The 18,000-nt window shown below is 56.3% G+C and overlaps 1 protein-coding gene across 1 annotated transcript; it reads right to left on the reverse strand.

The window, feature by feature from the left end:
• Positions 1 to 1,110: 1,110 nt before the first annotated feature.
• On the reverse strand, positions 1,111 to 12,530 carry SKOR1 (SKI family transcriptional corepressor 1). Its single transcript, XM_055002991.1, has 8 exons — positions 10,527 to 12,530; positions 8,345 to 8,447; positions 7,670 to 7,777; positions 5,574 to 5,645; positions 4,294 to 4,368; positions 2,523 to 2,597; positions 2,086 to 2,151; positions 1,111 to 1,208 (listed from the first exon to the last, which is right to left on the reverse strand). Exons 1-8 carry the CDS (start codon positions 12,528 to 12,530, stop codon positions 1,111 to 1,113), a joined length of 2,601 nt encoding a protein of 866 aa, XP_054858966.1.
• Between the last annotated feature and the right edge of the window lie 5,470 nt (positions 12,531 to 18,000).

The raw sequence follows: 18,000 nt of genomic DNA on the forward strand, positions 1-18,000 counted from the left end.
GCTGCCAGGCCGGCGCCCAACAGCTCTCCAAGGCCAGAAGTCGCTCCCTCTGGCGCCCTCCGCTGACCCGAAGAGGAATCGCCAGAGCTTTGGGGCCCGCCGCTCACGTGTTCCTTCGAGGTCGTGTGAAAGAGGCGGGCAGGCGCTGCATTCAGGTAGCGGATCGGAATAAATCCAGCCCTCCAAGCGCCGAGATTTATTCAAAAGGAAACTCGCTCCCGGGGCCCCGAGAGGACTGGTGCCGGGGCGACAAGACAGGAAAGCTTCCCCGCTGGCTTCGGGGGCACATCTGAAGGGGTTGGACCGGCGGGAGCCGGGAGGTCTGAGATGAATCCAGGAGGCTGGGGGGATCTCCTGCCAGTGCCCCCCAGGATCGTCCCTCCCCCAGTCCACCCCCTTTCATTCCCCCAACAGAGCAGCTCAGAAGTCCTCGGGCAGGCCTGGCTTTGTTTAAAAGTTGGGTTTTATTAAAGAACCAAAATGAAAAGAAAAGTCACCTGACCCAGGATTCGAACTTGCTCGGGAGCGCCCCTTCCCCGGTCCGGTTCTTCTAGGTATCAGTGTCGGTGGTGGTTCCGGAGCCGCCCCCTCCCTCCCTCTCGCTTTAAAGTGCTGTTAAACATCGGCAGTTTGCAGGGGACGGTCGGGGGTGGGGCGCACAACATACAGAAGAAATAAATAAGGAAATAAATGGGGGGGGGGGAGTCAACGAAGACTGGACCGAGAGCAAAACCCAGGACAGCTCCAGCCATTGCACATAAGCCACTGGTCCGTGCCCCTCTCCACCCCAGGCTGAGCCGGGCAGAAGAGGCTCCAAAGGGGGAGGAGGGTGCCCCCGCAGGCCGGCCCAAGACTTCTCCCATCCCACGGCTCCCCGCCCTCCGGGAGGTTCTGATCCGCTTCTGGTCCCGATCCGATCGGCGGAGCGATCCGACGCGGCCTCTATTTACACGGCAGGCGAAGGGGAGCGCAGCTCACTCCGGATTCCCACGTCAGTCTATGTACACGTGTCTCCTTTCGGTTCGGAAATGGCTTGTGTCTTGCGGGCGCTTCTGCCCGGCCGAGGGTTTCTTGCGTGCCCGAGCCCCGAGCCCCTCCGACGGCCTCCTCTCACTGGGGCAGCAGCGGGGGCTTAAAGGAGCAGTTCCCGGTGCAGTGGCGGGGTGTCAGCATCTTGCACGAGAAATGGTGTAGCGCGTCGTGCGCCTCTGGAAGGGCGACAGCCAAGAGGGGGCTCAGTTCAGGTCGCCCCCCCCTTGCCTGTCTCCTCTACACCCCCTCCCAACCCCTCCAATGCCTGCCCAGAAGCCAAGCCGAAGCGAGAATCTTCCGTTGGAAACCACGGATTGACTCCGAAATGAGCACCTTTCGGGCCAGGAGTAAACCCAGTGCGGAAAGCAGGGACCTGTTCAAAACTTCGCCTCCCTCGCCCTCCCGGGTAGCTTCTTAAATTGGCCTACCAAGTATGTCTTGAATCATAAATCGTCAGGACGAAGACCACCCACTTTAAATGGTGGTCGTGCACCCCCCTCCCCCCCACACACACACACAAGGAAGTGCTACAGGTGCACTGTGTATAAATCACTTTGGGGGAGAAATCTGAAAGAAGGTAGGATAAAAGCACATCACAATGTTCGATTCTCTTAGCCCGGGAAACAAACATGTACCCAGTGCGCGCCTGCCTCTACAGGGCCGATGGAAGGATGACTAGAAGCGCGCTAAGGCTTTACAAAGCGCTGTATAAATACAAGGCTGCTTCCACACAGGTTGGATAATCCACTTTCAATGCTCTTTAGTGAACATTTGAAACTGATTTTCCATGTGTGGAACAAAAAATCCACTTCAAAAGGATTGCAAAAGTGCATTGAAAGTGCATTATTCAATGTGTGTGGAAATGGCCCAAATCGGAACTGATTTCTGAGCAGCCCCAGCCGTGACGCAGATGTGGTTAACAGCAACATCCACAGGCCCTCCTTGCAGGGGAGGCGAAGAGTGCTGAATAAAAACTAAGCTCCTCATCAAAAGACGGGGGTGGGGCTGATGGACCGGGGTCCCATGTCCCCAGATAACCAACCAACAACCAACCTTTTAGCTTCTGTTGAATGGCATAGCGAGCTTTCCTTTCTTGGTCCAGTTCGTTGCACAGGGTGTCTGGAAAGGAGAAGGATCGATAGAAGATGGGGGGGGGGGGCTGACCCTCCACCTCCGGTGAGAAGAGAATCTGTTGGGACTTACAAAACAATCCGGGGAAGCCAAAGTTTGAAGGGGGGGGGTCAAAATGCACCAGAATGACTAGCCAACCCCCAGGAAGGCAACAAATGGGGGGATACGTGCGTAATAGCTGCGGGGAAATAAAGGATGGGGGTCCTACCAGGCGTGGAAACTGACATACCCCCTTAGTGTGCGCCGGTGTGCCTGTGGCTTTAGCCAGCAGGAAGGAAGTTCAGACCCCGCTCCCCCCAGTCAGCCGAGCTGCTTTGCCAGGACAAGGGGAGCCGAGCCACCTCCCCGGGGTTTCTTACCCCGCACGATCTGCAGCTGTTGAACCATTTCCTCCCGGTAAGCCAGCTCCCTCTTCATCTGGTCTTGAAAGTTATCTGCAGGGATAGAAAGGCGGAGGTCAGGGAGCTCAGCCACCCTGGGAGGACCCGGGCAAGAAAGCCAGAGAGCCAGCCCAGCCCCAGGGAGTGGGCAACGGTGCAGGTCCGAGGTGTTTCTGACCAGCTACAGGCCGAATGAACGAGACACCTAGCAGTGGTGGGGTCCTGGGCTCACACCCTTCAAGATCGTCATTTTGCTCCCGGTAAGAGCGGCAGGAATCTAATCTGGAGAGCCAGGTTTGATTCCCCATTCCTCCGCTTGAAGCCAGCTGGGTGACCTTGGGTCAGTCACAGCTCTCTCAGAGCTCTCTCAGCCCCACTCACCTCACAGGGCGATTGCCCTGAGGATAATAATAGCACGCTTTGTAAACCGCTCTGAGTGGGCATTAAGTTGTCTTGAAGAGCCATCTAGCAATCGGATGTTATTATTATATTATTATTCCTTCCAGTTGTGCACCCCCGGCCTGGAGGCACCGGACTTTTTGGCAAGAAGAAAGGGAAATGGAGAGAACTCGTTTCCTTATTGAGGATCAGTTTTCCTTGCCTGAGTTCACCTGGAGCCCCTAAATATTGGAGAGGGGGATCAGAGACGATCTGGCGTCTGGAGTTCCGCTGCCGGGATCGCTCAGGGCGGAATTAGGACTGGACGAACGCCCGAGCCGGCTTCATTCAAAACTATTTTAAAAACTGATTGCTTTCGGTGAGAGAGAGAAGCGCGGCTGCGCGCACCCTGCTCTAAACGCTCTGGTCCGACAGCATCGAAATCAACATAGTTTAGATTCTGGTCAATTGCGCGAGATTAAAGGGAAATTCTTTCTATAGAGATGGAGCTCTGTTCGGTTCAGGGGCACAGCAACACAAGGGCAGAGAAAGGACTTGGAAGGAATTCCATCAGGGCGTTGGGACTGGCGGGGAAATTGTACCTATTTTTAAATCCATTATTTATATTTATAGTCCGCTTTTCTCAATGGGACTCAAGACAGATTGTAAGTACGATTTTTTTTAAAAAAACCTTTTCAGTCAATCAGTAAAGGGACTGCAAGATATGATAACAATATTTGAACCGAACACCAAAGACTCCTAGTAAAACAACATAACGCAGTTGGGCTGAGGTTGCAGGAAACCGGGAAAAGGAAACACGTAAGCAAACAAGTTTAAGGCGGTTTAAATCGTCTTGTCAATCAGACTCTTCATATTACTCCAGAATGCAGTAATGCCAGGCACATACATTTCAGAGACTGGGAAGAGTTAATCGATTGATCAATGAATTAATAATCGATCAGTTCATTCCCTTAGATACTGTAACCGACAACGGCACAGGTGAGGTTTTGGGGAGAACAAATTTAGTCTGTCCCTAGCGCTTGCTTTTCCTCTCAACTAAAATTTCGATTCTCTTTTGATAAAATCTTCCCCGTTCATTTTGAGATTGTCTAACCTGCTGCCCTCTACCCGGGAAAGCGACTTTCAGGGCGCAACGGATCGACAGAAATGCACTTTTGGTTAGGTAAACGTCTTCAGTACCATGGACAGTTCCAAGTAAATTTCCGGGTGCAAACCTACCCATTTTATTCATTTTGTTTTAATTTTTAATACTCGGAGCATTACATCGATATAAACTACAGTATCTGAAGTCTCTGTTTCGGAAGTGATTTAAGAGGGAACGCGCTAGGGGCGGGGGAGTAAATGCAGTTACCTTTGAGACTTTGGAAATCTCTTTCCAGTTTCTTCCTGAGTTCCATTTGCTCCAAGAGGAGTTTTTGCAACTCATCTGTTAGAAAAACAAAATTTTGAAATGAATTGGGTGTGTGAGAGAGAGAAAGGCAAAAAGCTTATTTTCCAGTGGACAAGGAGGACAATCACAAAGACACATTATACAATCAAACCCTGGTTAGGCATTTTTAAATATATATATATATATTTTAAAACGGAGTACATTTCAGTTGAAGAGGACGTTTTAAATTTGCCCCAAAGAATTCAATTGCTCTGGCAGCTCTAGGAGTCTCTTTTTAAAAAACAAGTAAGTAATTTAATCGAAAGATTACGCTAGAAGGAAGAAATTGGGATTATTTTTATCTGAAATCATTCTTTAGATTCTCTCCACGATCTGGGATCTTGCACTCGAAAAGCATGAAAAGTCCTTGTTACAACTCTAGTCCTATATGATGGCTCATATCTCAACGAAAAATCCACACACAGCCCGGAACGCTAAAGTCAGGGGAAAGTCACTTTGCCTTATAAAGGAGACAAACCTGGTGATGGAGAGATCTAGAAATTCACTCAGAAGAGTAAATCGTTCTAGAAGTATAAATGCTAACATCAAAGTCTATTTCAAACAGATGTCTTAGCAAACTATCCAGAAATATGTCTGAAGAAAGGGAGTGTAGTTAACTGGGGTGATTGGTGTTAGAGCCAGTGTTAAACAACGCTGCGGAATTAAACGAGCTGGTCAGAGAGGCAAAAGCTTTATTTGAGGAAGTTACATACTTGAGGGAAAAGGGGAGAGATAGATCCTAGCTATCTGACTACATCTTGCAGAGACAGAGAAGAAGTGTGGCAGGAGAGAGAAGAAGCAGGATATTGCCCTATTTAGCCCAATAGGAGACAAGACAAGGAAATGACCCCCAGGAAACAAGAGAGGTGCTACTCTCACTGTCCTAACTAAGTGATCCTTGCTGCCCCCTGCGTGGTAGGCTCTTCTTACTTCTTATTGTTATTTCTAACAATTGGTTGGTTAGAGAGAGTAGTGAAGGGCGGGGGACAGACTTTCTCAGCTAGGAACTCCTCTAGAATATTCTAGAAAGGGAACTCTGCCTCGATGGGCCCTTTGTAAAGCTTCCCGCGCTTCTGGCTCCTGTTTATGCGCGCTGCAGGTGGCTGCTGCCGCCTGGGTGCCTGGCTTCGTTTCCCAAGCTTTCCTTCACCCCGTCTCCCTGCAGTGCCCCGGCCTGCGGGCCTCCCCGGAGCCGCCCTTACCTCTTGCCAGATTCCCAATGTCTTTCTCCACCAGCTGAGTTCCGGAGACGTCGATGCTGACCACCTCCTCACCTGCGAATGGAAAAGAAGGCAGCGAGTGAGGGTCCAGCCTGGCTGGCATTGGAGGAGTCTGCCAAGGACAGCCGGGCCGGGAAGGAGCCCGGGACAGGAACCTCCACGCTGGGGAGACAGTCCCCCAGCGCCGCTCCGGAGAAGAGTCAATAAGGGAGCAGTTTCACACGACGTTTCGTGGCTAAGACGCCAGCTCTACCGCCAGCAAGAAGGCATCCTCTAACAACGCCCATCGAGTCCCTTCACACGTCCAGCGGGCAGCCTTCAGGTTTTCAGGCAGAATAACCATCAAGCGATGCGCCTGCACGTGTGAACTTTGCTTTGTCCAGCGTTTCCACCGCCCCCGCCCGTTACAATTGCATCCTGCCGCTTCTCTCCCTCCTAGGTCCTGCGGGGACCTTGAAAGGGAGCAGAGACGAACCCTTTCCCTCCACCTGCCTCTTTCTTTCTCCCTCTGTCCATAATCGCCTGTGCCTACATGACTGTCTTCCCCTCGCCAGCTCTTCGCCCCCCTCGATTATTTCCAAGGGCAGCTGCGCCGGGCCCAGGCAGCCTCGGTTCCTCGTCTGCGAAATGGGAACAAGGGCCAGCTCCCTGGCCGTGAGGAAGGCGGGGCCTAAGAAGGATCTCTGGAGCAATTCAATGCTGCTCCAAAACGGGTTAATATTTGGGATCCCATCCTAAACCGCCGGCTCCCTTTACACCCAGGAACCGAGAAGGCGGTATTGCTTCAATCTAAATATCCGGTTTTCTTCGCTTGTTGACTCTAGCATCAAGTGATGATGGCATGCTCTTGCGAACAGATCGCCAGAGATACAAACACTACAGAAAGGACTTTAATGTCACTGTCTCCCCTCCACACACAATGCTTTCAATTCCATAACGATCAAGAGAAGAGAATGGAAGAGATCCACCTTCTGGATCGGTTCCATAGTGCGATCCTGTTCACTCAGGCGGATTCCAGCGAGATTTCCTCCCACGTGCGCACAGAGTCGCAGCCATGGTTTTATTTAGAGGAGAAAGCCTCCCCAGATGTTTCCTAGGAGGAAGCCCCACTGAACTCCGAGGAGCTTACTTCTGAGTAAACGGGCCTGGGATCGGGCTGCTGCAGCTGTGTTGATGGCTCAGGTGCCAGAAAGGGTGCGCCTGGAGCAGAAGACAGAGCTGGAAATAGCCCGGTAAGCGGATCAAAGCTTTAGCCTTCTCCTTAACTACAGATCCGAGTTCAGGTCTGGCGGGCGGCCAAAGCCCCAGACCCGCAAGAATGAGACCTGACAGGCCGCAGCCCAACCCCACGGCTGCTTTGAGCAAAAGGCATCGCCCGAATTGCCCGGCGGCCTGGAAGGTGGGCAGCAAAGGCCGCCTGGCAAAGCCCTGCCAGGTGGAAAGGGCTTGATTTGTAACGGCCCTCTCTCGGCACTCATCCTGCCTCCACCCCGCCAGTTTTTAGGCGCCTTCCCTTGTTTTCCTGTTCTTCAGTTTGGCCTGGAGCGCTTAAAAACCGCCCAGGCAACTTGCCATCCAAAGCCCCCTGCTGAGAATCATTCTCTCTCTCTCTCTCTCTCTCTCTCTCTCTCTCTCTCTCTCTCTCTCTCTCTCTCTCTCTCTCTCTCTCTCTCTCTCTCTCTCTCTCTCACGACTTGGGGGCCGAGGCAGGGAGCCATTCCGATCTGTCGCCCATCAAGAGAGCTCCAGGGCACCCTTTGAGCCAAGCACCAGGAACCGGTGGAGGTGGGGAGGGGGGTGCAGAGCAGCTCCAATCCAACGAAAAAAGCTCTCCCAGACGCCCGATGCAGGCAACATAGCGCCGAGAAACTCATCATCCCTGGACAAGGGATATCATGTCCAGAGACAGGGCGGCAGCTCCCAGCGAAGAAGGGGATCCCGTTCCCACCGGGGCTGCCTGGCTCCCTGCAAAGGAGCGCGGGCCTGGCCTCCTAAGACCAGGCACAGCTCCGGTGAGTTCCCAGGATTGCGCGGGAGTGGGTGGCCAAGCCAGCCTGGCAAGCAGTGGGTGGCTTTACCTCGCTCGGCGTGGGCTGGGCTGGGCTGAGCGGCGTTCCTTTGGTCTTGATAGGATTTCTTGCCCTCCAAATCCTCAGCTGCGGAGTGATTGTCTTCCTTATCTGGGTCTTAGAACGAATAAACGGATTTTGAAGCACAAGCAACGAAAGTCTGAGCCTTAACTACAGAATTAAGGACGAAGCCCGCTTAGGGGCAGCCTAATCGCCTTGGGAGGAAAGGAGCTTGCGGCCTGGAAGGCTTTCCCGAGCCCTGGGAGGAGCAGCGACGACCCTGGAGCACCGTGCGGGGGGGGGGGGGGCACTGAAAGCGATCCTGAGCTGCCAGGGATCCAATTTGACCCTTTTGGGCAAAGGGGCAGATGCCGAGGCAGCAAAACCCCGATTTGGATGGGGGGGGGCGGGTTTCCTTTAAAAGTGCACCAGTCTTTTTATATATTTGCGACTGGTGCACCTATCCAAATTGCCATGTGCTTCCTTGGGATAATGAAAAAGGGAAAATCGGAGCGCAGCCTTGACAAGGACACAGGTGAGGGACGCGCAGGGTCCTTTGAAGAGTGTGCCGAAAGGGAAGGCCATCCCAAAGACTGGGAATCAAAACTCTGGGGACGTCCACGTGTATCCCTCCCCCTCCCCAAGTTCCCAGCTACTGATCGGCAGGCATGGCTGGCTGGTTACCGTTCCTCTCCGGGGTGCAGAGGTAAGTAGTGGTCGCCTGGAGAGCCAAGGCGGCGCTGCCTTTGAGAGCCTGGGGACGCTCCTCTCTTTCGGGGGGGTACACCTGCAAGAGAAAGGAGATGGCTCGGCGCCCAAACCCACTCACATCACCCTGTGACTCCTGCCCCAGCCGGAGAGATTTTTATACGCCCGCGGAAGAGGAGAAAACGCACCGACCCAACCCGGCTGCTTTTTCAGAAAACTGGAGGCAATGGGGGCGGGGGGCTCATCCATGCGGCGGAACCGGCCTCTTGGCCGGCGCAGAAAGAGCCGCCTCAGCTGCGATATTCTTAATTAGAGGGATAATTATGGGTGCTCGAGAGAAAATTGGTCCCCTTCAAAGCCATCGCTCGAACTCAAGAGCTTTTCCGAGCCTGCCAGCCCCTCTCTTCCCGTCACAGCCCCCGCTGCCCTTCTCCCGGCGACCCACACATTGTAGTTAAATCTGGTCAATGCGCGGGGGGGGGGACTCTTCCTTGGTAACCCGATTGCTCGGATCTCCCCGGGGCTGTGCTTAAACACAGGGGAGGTGAGTTCCGTGTCTAAACGCAAAGGTCGGAGGGGTGGGTGGATTTAAGGGGAATGATGAGGGAAGGGCAGACGGGCTGCTTTCGCTCACCACCGGAGCCTGTTGCAAGCGAGGGATCCCTTCTGCCCTTCCCAGTTTGGGTCAGAACCTTCCAGAGACCACCCCTCTACCAATGCCGAAGTTATCAAGGGGATATTAGCAGTGAACGCCTAAGGAGAGTTACTCCCGTCTAAGCCCATTGATTTCAATGGGCTTAAACAGGAGTAACTCTGCTTAGGCTTTCACTATAGGTTGCCCTTTTATACCCTCTCCTGCGCTTGCCAGCTTTATTTTTCGGGACGGGACACTGCTTCGTTGCCCACCCCTGCCCCCTCCCTGGAGCTGTTGGTCGAGATCCTGCCTCTCTTTGCCTGCCCGCCCTCCTGCTTCTTGCCACTCGATCCGCAGTCCACTTGGGCTGCCTTCCGTCCCTTAAGAGGGTTCCGTGCAGAGACATTTTCTTTGAAGGGGCTTTTTGGGAAGCCAATAACTGGCTCTAGGCAAGCCCACCCGGACCGTTCAGCACCTTTTTTGCGCTAGGGCGACCAGGCCAGAAGCCTTTCGGCTGCAAAGGTGGGCGGTGGGGGGGGGTGGCGAGTCCCCTGTGATTTTAATATTATTTGTGCAGATCGCGAGCGGCACATTGGAAAGAATGGCAGCGCGATCCTTCTCAGCTTACAGATTTCGATGGATTTAGAAACCTCCCCAGCCCGTTTTGCCGCTTGGGGCCGGGAGCTGTCCGTGGTGCTGAAACCAGCGCCTCCTCCGTGGACGAGGGGACCCTCGCCGAGCTCTGAAATCTCCGGCGCCTAAGGCTCCCGGGAGGAATATTTCGGAACTGAGGCTGCTGGTTAAACGTGCGCTCGCAAATAGCTTTCTTCTAACCCCGGAGCTGGAATCACGGAGCCGCAGGTGGCTCGGGGGTGGGTTTATTTGGCGGTCCGCCGCTGCCTGGACCCCATTTACAAAGCCAGAGGGCGCCTTTTGGGTCCCTTCAGGCTCGTGTTATTGCGAGATGATGCTAAAGGCGCGGGCTTGCCTAAAAGCATCGGGAAGGGATGAGACCGAGGGACACAGGGCAGCGATTCCAGCAAGGCGCAGGCCGCGGAGGCCGGCTCCAAGGCGAAACCTTCAAAGACTTTCTGTCCGTCCCAAAGCAATCCCACATCCTGTGGGGAAATCAGAGGCCCTGATCTGAAGCAGTCCAGGCAAGGGCCTCCTTAACACACAGGGAACTACCACCTCTCCAAACCTTCCGAGGCTGAAATCAAATTCCAGAAAGTTTTACTCCGGGTCTCAGCCCCCTGGCTCCCGGTCCATCCCAGGAACACAGTTGCTCCTTGTCTTTGAGGACTCTCGGTTCCAGGAAGCTAAGCACAATCCAGTTGTCAGGTTTCTAAAACACCCTGCCCACCCACCAAGTTCCGGGGACGTTCTCCATTGCTGGGCTTGGGACTCCCACCGGCACCCCGCAATGGACCCTCCACCAAACTTCCGAGGTCCGCTCAGGCTCCATCTCGCGCCGGAGAGATCCAGAGCGATGGCTGTGCCCCCTTTCCCCTCCCTGGCTCGCACCTCATAACCAGCCGTGCTGCTGCTCCGGGCCGGGCTGCCTTCAGGCTCCGGGGGCTTCTCGGCCGCTGCTTTCTCCACCGCGGGCAGGACGCTGCCGGGAGCCGCCAGGGACTCCTCGGGCCCGGGCAGGAGCAGCGGCGGCTGCGAGGGCGGCGGCGGCAGGGAGCCCTCCTCGGCGTCCTCCCCGGGGGCCTCTTCCTCCTCCTCGTCGTCGTCGTCTGGGAAGCGGTTGGACTCCACGTCGACCTCGGGCTCCTCCAGCGTGTCGTTGCCGGGGGAAAGGGACCGGTAGCTGGAGCTGCCCTCGCTGAGGAAGTCTGGGGAGAGGTAGCCGGGACAGCCGCGAGGGCCCCCGTAGGCCTCCCGGGTTCCGTAGAGTTTGGCAATGCTCTCGGCGTCCTTCACCACCGGGCGGAAGGCCGAGAGGTAGCTGCCCTTCCTGGGTAGGGGCAGCGGCGGCAGCAGGGCTTCGTCCCCGGAGCGCTCCTCTTCCCCAACGGCCGCGGCTCTGGAGAGGGCACTGGCGCAGCGCTCGCCCTCGGCGCCCCCGGAGCCGGAGCCCTCCTGCGGGGTGGCGCTGCCGCGCTCGCTGCCCGAGGGCTCAGAGCCCTCCAGCTCCACGTGGCCGTGGCCGTGGCCGTGCCCACGTAGCCCCAGCGGCTCGACGGCGGCGGCAGCGGCGGCAGCGGCTGCGGCTACTACCACAGCAGTGGCGGCGGCTTTGGCTTGGCTCTGGGCCGGGTAGGGCGGCACCGGGAGGCTCCCGGAGGCCGGCCAGAACATGGGGAAGGAGGGGTAGACGCCGCTGTCCTTGGCGGAGGCCCCGGGCTGCTGCTGCTGCTGGGGCTGGGGCGGGTGGGGGTGCGGAGGCCCCCAGAACATACCCGGGGGTAGCGCGCCGCCCTTGCCCGGCTCGCCCCCTCCAGCACCGCCCAGAGCCTCGTCCTGCTTCTTGGGGCACAGGCCGAAGGCGGCGGCCGGGAAGCCGTAGGGCGGCGGGAACAGAGGCGGCGGGAGCTTCTGCAGCATGCCGAAGCCCTTGCTGGGCACCGGGATGACCGGGTAGCTGCGCACTGCCGCGGCCGCCGGCCCGTGCGCCCCGGCGGGCAGGCCCAGAGCGCCGCGCTCGCCGGGCTGCTCCTCGGCGGCGGCGCAGCGCAGGCTCTTGTGAGCGGGGGCCAGCTCGGCGGCGGGCGGCGGCGGCGGGTGCAGGGCGCTCTTGGACCCCGGGGAGGCGGCCCCGTGGCCGGCGCCGTGCAGGGAGAAGGTCCTCTTGCGCGTGCCGCCGTTGAACATGGCCTTGACGTCCTCCCAGGCGTGGCTGAGGTCGTCGGTGGCCGTCTTGTCGCTGAGCTTGAGGTGGCGGCGCCAGGAGTTGAAGTTGGCGGCGTCGGGCTGCGTGTACTTGGCCTCGGGCGTGCGGTGCGAGTGGAAGATGAACTTGTTGGGCGAGAAGTACATGCTGCAGTAGCTGCACTTGATGCACTTGGCCCGCGAGCTGTTGTAGCGCGCCGGGATGAAGCTGCCGCGCGAGCCCCAGGCGCACTCGTGCACCACGTCGAAGGCGAAGTTCTCGGGCAGCTTGGGCGGCTTGTGCTCGCCCAGGAAGGACTTGCAGAGGCGCTCGGCTTCGCGCTTGGTGATCATGCCGCAGCGCCGCGACGAGATGGGCATGGCCCCCGCCCGCCGCAGGATCTCCAGCTGCACCGGGGTGCACTGCACGCACGTGATGCCCAGCGCGACCCGCCGGTTGTGGATCTCATTGTAGCTGTAGTTCTTGAGCAGCGTGTTGGAGATCTGCGCCAGGCACAGGCGCTCCTGCCCGTCGATCACCAGCGACACGATGGGCACGCCGTACAGGGACGTCTCCCCGACCTGGTTGGGCTTCAGCGGGCTGGACCCGGAGTAGGGCTGCAGCTCCTGCTTGGAGTGGGGCGAGGAGGAAGAGGAGGAGCCAGACTCGCGCCCGCTGCCCAGCTGGCTGGCCGCCGCCAGCGACTCCATGGCCGCCCAGGCCGACGAAACTCCTGCGGGGGAGAAAAGAGACAGGCGCTCAGAGGGCCAGAAAGCGACGCATTGCCGGGAGAGAGGCTGGAGGCCAGCGGGAGGCGGAGAGGCGCCCAGCCTGGGAAGCCTGGCTGGGAAAGATGTTGCAGCCGCCTGGCAGGGGAGTCTCCGGGCCTGGGAAGCGTGGATCCTCCCTAGCCTTCCCTTTTAGGGCGCCTGAGAGCGGGAGCCCCGGCTGAAAAGCCACAGCCATGGTGAACGCCATTAAATAACACCAGGAAGAGGAAAATGGTGTGCGCGCTGGGAGAACAATAATAAAGCCCCCGTTTGCCTCAACTGGCGGCCAAAGCCTGCCGGGTTGCCTGAACATATTGCCACCGAAGATCCAACGTCAAAAATATCAATTTTTTAAAACGTTTGCCTCCTCCCCCTTTCTTTTGTGGCTGCAGGTTTAACCCGAAGAAAGCAGCCAAATTTCTCTCCCGCTCCTTCTCTCTTTCTCTTCGGAAACAGCGCTTTGTTTTCCCTGTTTATAAGGCAGGGGAAAGGGTGCCTGTGTGTCTATAACAGTTGAATGAGAACCCAGCAGCGCTATTTAAAGGCTACAGGAGCTGCCCAGCCAGTCGGTAGCCCAAGTGGTGGCCCACAACAGGCAAGGTTTAAATAAAACTCGCTGCCTTTCTTAGCCTGGCCTAATCCTGCCCGACACGGTGCCCGATGCATTTAATCGAAAATGCCAGGTCTGTCCTCATCCCAAAGAATCCGCCCCCCCCCCTCAAAAGCAGCCAAGGACAGATCCAAAAACTTCCAAACAGCAGGGAAAGGGGACCCCCGTCCGGGTGCCTTTCCTTTCCCTCTTCGGGGCTTGGCAATTTTTAAATACAGTGGACGGAACCGGCTTGCATGTAGGAAATCCCAGGCCACCCCACCCCCTCCCCAAGATCTCTTCGAAAGCCTTTAAAGGAGATTAGGAGCAAGGCAGATTATTTAACCGGTGCGGTTCGCCTCTTCCAAAGCGTTAAAGAACCGAAGAGAGGAGGAAAGCGGAGGCGAAGGGCCGCGAGCCAAGCCAAGGCGCTTAGCGAAACAGGATCGCCCGGCTTAAGGAAGGAGCTTTCGAGGTAATTACACGCAAAAGGGGCTGCAAAGTTCCTCTGGCAAGGACCCCTCCAGCCGCTGTCCCGTCGCTGCGCCTCTCTCCCTCCCTTCCCAAATCCAACGAAAAGCATTTTCTAGCAGGAAACAAGGTTTTCAAAGAGAAGTCGATAAACACTCGCATTTCTTGAATTGTATTTCCAGGCTGCACAAGCAGGTTGTCGATTCCCCCCTTTCCAAATTGCTCGCTTCGCCCTTTTCCAAATTGAAATCGCTACACCCCCCTTTCCCCCCTATGGTGGCCGTTTTAAAAAGTGACCCAACCGAGCGCGCCTTCCTCGCCGGCATCTCAGCCTCGCCGCCTGGATTCTGAAAAGGCAAACGTGGCCGGATCGCAGCCCCGGGAAGGGGGAGAGGCGGAGATGCCGGGGCAAGGAAGGGAGAGCAAGCAGGGCCAAGCGGGAGCAAAGGCTCCGGCGCCCCAGCCGCTCGGTGCCAAAGCACGCCGGTGCCCAGTCCGGGCAGAGGCGCGCCCCAGGGAGGGGCGAAGAGGCTCCCCCAGCGTGGCTCTCCTCTGGGGGCCCAGGCGGCTTACCGTTGCCCGAGGGGAGGTGCCGGAAGGGGACTAGCAGCCCGGCGCGGCTGGGCTCATCGGGGCTGCGGAGCGGGCGCCTGCCCTGCGCCGCCGAGCTCGGCTTTGGAGAGGCAGGCGGGCGGCTGACCACATGGCTTCAAAAAAGGCGGGCGGGGGGAGCGAAAGGAGGATCCTGATCCCTCGCCGCCGCCGCCGAGCCGCTGACAGCGCCGAGGAGGAGGGCGGCACCCACTTAGCACCGCCAGCAGCCCGCGCCGGCCGCCTCCGGGGCTCCGGCGCGTGTCAATCATCCGGCGGCGCCAGTCAATCAAGGCGCGGACGGCGCTTCTTTAAGGCACGCCGGAGCGCCCGGGGGGAGGGAGGAGGAGGGAGCGGGCGCAGGAGTCGCCCCAGCGGGAGCAGGTAAGCCTCGGCGCGGGCCCGGCCACCCTGGCTGGGGAGGGCACCCCATGCCCAGTAGCCACCCCCCCCCCCAGCCCGTCTAGGGTTCCGCAGGGTTCTCCACCCTCCGGGTTGATTCACGGAAAAATGGGGGTTAGACGGGGCGGCTGGCCAAAGGGGCCCGGGCTCTGGGGCGCCTCCCCCTCGACTAGGACCCCCAAGTCCTCATCCCCCGCCCCAGAACAGGCCTGGAGGGGCAGGGCTGGGAGGCGGGGCGCCTGGCCAGGGCACCTTCTCCGGGAGGACCTGGAGGCCTACGCCGGTGGCAAATCGGAAGCTAGCTAGATCCCCCTCCAAGCGAGGCAAAGGCACGGATTCTGAGAGCAAGATCTGGGGGCAGTCGCTTCCCTCTTTGTAAGGCGATCGATGCAACGTCCTCGGCCGCAGGGCACGGTGGTGGAACCGGGCAAGGCTTTGCCAGTCTCTCAACCTGAACCGGGGGGGGGGCGTGAATCGCGTCTCCTCGGTGGCAGAGTAACAAACGAAGGGCCGGCCCCAGCTGAAGTGAGGAGGGCAACGGGGGGGGGGCCGCGGGAAGGGGGGCGATTGGCTAATCTATAGATCGAACCGCGTCCCACTCCAGCGCTCTCCGTTTGGTCCAGAGCTTTTAAGCAAGGGAAAGCTCTCTCTCTGCTAAATACGGGTGGATCATTTGAAAACTGGCTGCAAAGTTTTCGCTGGGAGGGAACATATAGTTAGTTAGAAAATCCTCTTCGTGCCTTTTTAAAAAAAATTGTGTCGACGTGACATTAGATACGCGTCATTTTCCACACGTGTAATATTAGTTACCTTTCTCTCCCTGGATTTTGATAGCTCGATGGAAGGTGGATTTAAGCGTTCCCGGCGAACACTTTTTTAAGGGGGGAAAACCCGTTGTGTCTGGATTTTTAATTTAGATTTTAATCTACACATCTGGGAGGGGGGAGTGTTTTCCGGACTATTATTTTACAAAGCCCAACCCCCCCGCTTGCGAAATGTGTCTTTCTCCCTCTCCTGGCTTCGCAACTCCCCAACACACATGCTAAAGAGTACTTGGTGGAAATCGGTGTGTGACTTCCAGTAGTTAGGAGGACCGGAGTTTCATCGCAGGAAGGCGTTTTTGGAAGTCAGCGGGAGGCCTCCACAAAACCTGTGTTTAGGCAGAGTATCAACCATCCAAGAAATACCAATATTGCCCCTGACAGACGTTTAGGGAAGGGAAGAAAACATTCTGGAAATGCTCTTGACAGTGGAGTTTACCAGATTTTTATTCTGACTACCACAATTTTAATTTTGATTATTTCCAAATGTACCCCCTCTTCCCTTCACCTCCTTTGTACCGAAATCTTACCCGGGTACTTTTCCGATGCTAAAATAAATAGATTTAAATTTTTTAAAATAAAATTTAAAAACTCCTCTTTCCTCAAGCTTCATTCCTCAGGCTGTTTTCTGGAAGCAACGTGGCATAAACTGCTCTTAATGGACGCGTTAATTAAACTGTAATTAATCATACTGTCCGGCCCCAAATTTGAGCAATTACCCTAATCAAACAGAAGTTAATAACGACCCAGGCACTCGCCCCGGGGCTAGTGCTTTGTGGAGAGACGGGCTCCCGTTCGCCTGGAAACAGCTTTCCCCTTTCGCCCCAACATATGTGTGACATATTAAAGCTAGTATTGTTATGAAAATGCTCTCGCCTACTTGAGATTTGATGTATCATTAAACGTGGTTTGTCCTTGAAAGAAAGCAGATTTGGGGGCATAAATCTCTTCCCAGGAATCTGATGGCGTTGGGGGAGGATTGAGGAAGTCTGTTTCTTGCGGGAAGGCCAGGATTCATTACGCTAGGGGAGGGGGTGTAGCTGGAGAAGCAGGCCTGGGGGTGGGGGAGGACACATTAATTTGAGAGAGTTCTACCGGTCCGCATTGGAGTTTCGACTTTTCTTAGGATGGAGGCAAAAAGGAGGCTTTCCTTCGCGCTTCCGATTTTAAAAGGGAGGAGGAGGTAGTGTTTTTTCCACGATCACAGAGCCCCCCCCCCGCCCTCCCCGCCCTCCTTCTCAAATCTAATTTCCCCTCTCCCTGCATCAGGGAGACAAAAGGTGAGCCGGAAAAATTCATGAAAGCGGCGAGGTAACCTTGCCCGGCTGGCTGAAGCTGGCGGCTCCCCTTTCCAAGAGTGAAGGGCTCGCCATAATTACAATGGGATTCGGTAATTATTCCTCGCCTTTTAATTATTTAAAGCAGACACACTGAATTCTGTATTGTGACCAATAAATGTTGCAACTCCGGATGGCCAGCGAGCTCCCCCCCCCCTTGCCCTTAATTAGACTTTACCCTTGCAAATGGCACAAAGCCCCTTTGCCTGGCACCCCCAGCCGCTCCTGAACCCCCGTATACCCAAGCTCTTGCCCCCCTCCAACGAAAATGTGTAGTTAAATATTTATTAGCGGTTATTACTGCGCCAACCGATTAGCCCGCCTGCTACCGAGGGCCGCCCGCGCTGGCAAGGAAGTTAAAAAGATGAACCCTTTTCATAAGAGGCAGGCAGAGCGCCTGCCGGGGGCGCGCGGGCCGCCCCCCGCGGAGACAGGCGCCTTATGCATGATTTTAATATGTGTGGATTTTTGAAAGACAAAAGTTAAGCTTTCGGTATTAATTTGACGGAATGGTTTTTTTTATTTATTCGAAGAGAGGACGTTCCTTCGGCTTTTTATATTATTTATTAGAATAATTCACGAGAGCTGCGCTGCTTTATGCAAGATCTCGATGCAAAAAAAAACCCAACCAACTCAAACAAGCAAAAACTGCGCCGCGTGGAGTTTAAATGAAATTTTAAATACTTACAAAGCGCCGTATTTAATCCGAGCGCTCCTCCCGCCGCGTCCTTCCTCTCCCCAACCCTCACCCACCCCCCCGCCCTTCGCCCCAGGCCTCTTAACCTCTGCAGAGCGGTGGATATTAGACCCGTCTGTTAGCCTAGAGTGTCAATTGCAAACGCAACCCCGGGAAAGGGGGGGGGAGGGCGCAGAGGGAGGGAAGTTGGCAACGCCGAAGGAAGTTAATGTTGCTTCCGGACGGAGGAACAGAGAAGTCAGAGTTTTCCTGAAAAGGATTAAAGAGAGTGGCCAAGAGTAGATTCAGTTCTCATCCTCCCAGCGACCGGATCCGGCCCTTTAGATTCGGGGGGATGGGGCGGCGGGCGAAGATACTCTAACCGTTTTTGGGGAAAGAATCCATGGCCCAAGCTCCCCAGTTTAAGAACCAGACGCTAGTTCCGTACTCCCGTTTAATTACAACCCTGTAAAATAAATAACTGTCCAGGGTCTCGACACAAAGGGTGAGGCAGGAGCGCCCC

The sequence above is a fragment of the Eublepharis macularius genome, chromosome 18, assembly GCF_028583425.1.
Source record: "Eublepharis macularius isolate TG4126 chromosome 18, MPM_Emac_v1.0, whole genome shotgun sequence".
NCBI classification, from domain to species: domain Eukaryota; kingdom Metazoa; phylum Chordata; class Lepidosauria; order Squamata; family Eublepharidae; genus Eublepharis; species Eublepharis macularius.